The sequence below is a fragment of the Phaethon lepturus genome, unplaced genomic scaffold (genome assembly GCF_000687285.1).
Source record: "Phaethon lepturus isolate BGI_N335 unplaced genomic scaffold, ASM68728v1 scaffold11689, whole genome shotgun sequence".
Classification (NCBI taxonomy): Eukaryota; Metazoa; Chordata; class Aves; order Phaethontiformes; family Phaethontidae; genus Phaethon; species Phaethon lepturus.
Genome location: NW_010562812.1, coordinates 8507 through 10019, shown reverse-complemented (window position 1 = coordinate 10019; position 1513 = coordinate 8507). Strand labels below are relative to the sequence as shown.

The 1513-nt window shown below is 34.4% G+C and overlaps 1 protein-coding gene across 1 annotated transcript in view; it reads right to left on the bottom strand.

The window, feature by feature from the left end:
- The window catches only part of CLEC16A (C-type lectin domain family 16, member A), a 71927-nt gene that overhangs the window by 69600 nt on the left and 814 nt on the right, over window positions 1–1513 (bottom strand). Inside the window, 2 exon segments of the mRNA XM_010294403.1 lie at window positions 1–104; window positions 867–1000. Coding sequence (XP_010292705.1) covers window positions 1–104; window positions 867–1000 — 238 coding nt within the window.

Sequence of the window (1513 nt, the reverse complement as noted above, 5' to 3'; positions counted from 1 at the left end):
AAGAGTTTTCAAAAATGATATGTAATATGCCATGATCTCCTCATCAGAAAAGTCAAATTTGTGGACAATAATGGAATTTACATAGTTATTAGAGAGCAGGTAGTCTGAAAAATAAGAAACATTACACAAGTTAACAGAAAGAAAAAAAATCATTATGCTAGCTAGCTCTATTTAAAGTACCTGCTAGCAACAAACTACTTGATGCTTGAAGATCCCAATTTTTAGCCAAACTCAAGTGAAGGCTTCAAGCAGTAATATAAGGAAATCATTCCCTACAAAGGTCTTTGCTCCCAAGAACAAGACAACCGAGAATATACTTCACCTTCCTCAATTTATGTAGGCTTTGCAGCTAATAACACTTAAAACAACTCTCTCTTCCTCCCAAAGTCATAAACTCTCAAAGGCTTGTATTTGACCTTCTCTTCATGATAGTTGTGAATTAAACTATTAGTTCTCTGTCCTCTTTACACATTTCTAAAAAACTTGAAATAAATGGCTGAATGCCAGCCCCAATGATGTCACAACAGTTCCAGTACAAACTATACAACAGAGTTCCACCACATAATCTGGGGCAGCAAGGCGAACATTTCAGACCACAACTAATTTGCTGACTTAAAGAAGCCCTTGAAATATGCTAGGTAAGTGTTTCAGTAGTACCAAACAACTACTTTTGTTCTACTGAAAATTTACATTAAAAGGTATTTCGTAGTCAAATTACACTGTATTTTCAGTAGTGTACAATTAAAGACTTCAGAATTCATTCAGTTCTTCTGTGAAGAGGCACTAGGACTAAATTTCATTAAATGAAAGGGAAATCAATCAAATTTGATCACTTAATCCTTAACAGTTTAAAACTGTGCCCTTACACAGTGATGTTTCATGACTGATGTTCTCAAAAAGGATGTTCAAAGTCTGCAGCAGCTGTACACACACATAACGACCAGACTTCTGACGCAAGATGTTCAAGAAGAAAACAAACATATTCTTCTCCAAGAAAAAGCTGAAATAAAATAGAGGTGTCATTACATCACTTGCTGTATTTAACAGGAACATAACTTTACTAGGATCAGGGCAAGACTTGGCAAGTTTGACAAACAGCATGTTTTACATTTATGAAGAATTATTTTGCAAAGTTTTATCTGTATAAAAGAATAATATCTTCCAAAAACCTTAAATGCTAACAAGGGTGCTTAAAAAATTATGCAAAAAAGGGATGTCAAGAAATGAGGGCCTTTTACATTACATATACTAAAAATAAAATTTATCAGGCAGCTTCCCTATCTCGCAATCATAATTTTGAAAGGGAAAGCCTCTAAATGAAGGTTCACTTGCCCCTTTTAAGCTGACATGTTTTTTGTCTTCAACACTGTAGACCTTATTTTTGATCCACTTTAATTATTTTTTTTCCCCACACCAGAAGCAAGCATTTAATGGCTTCTTGTACAATTCAAACAGAAGTGAATGCTTGCAGTGTTTTTAAACCAGAAATGCATGCAACTTAGAGAACAGTGTG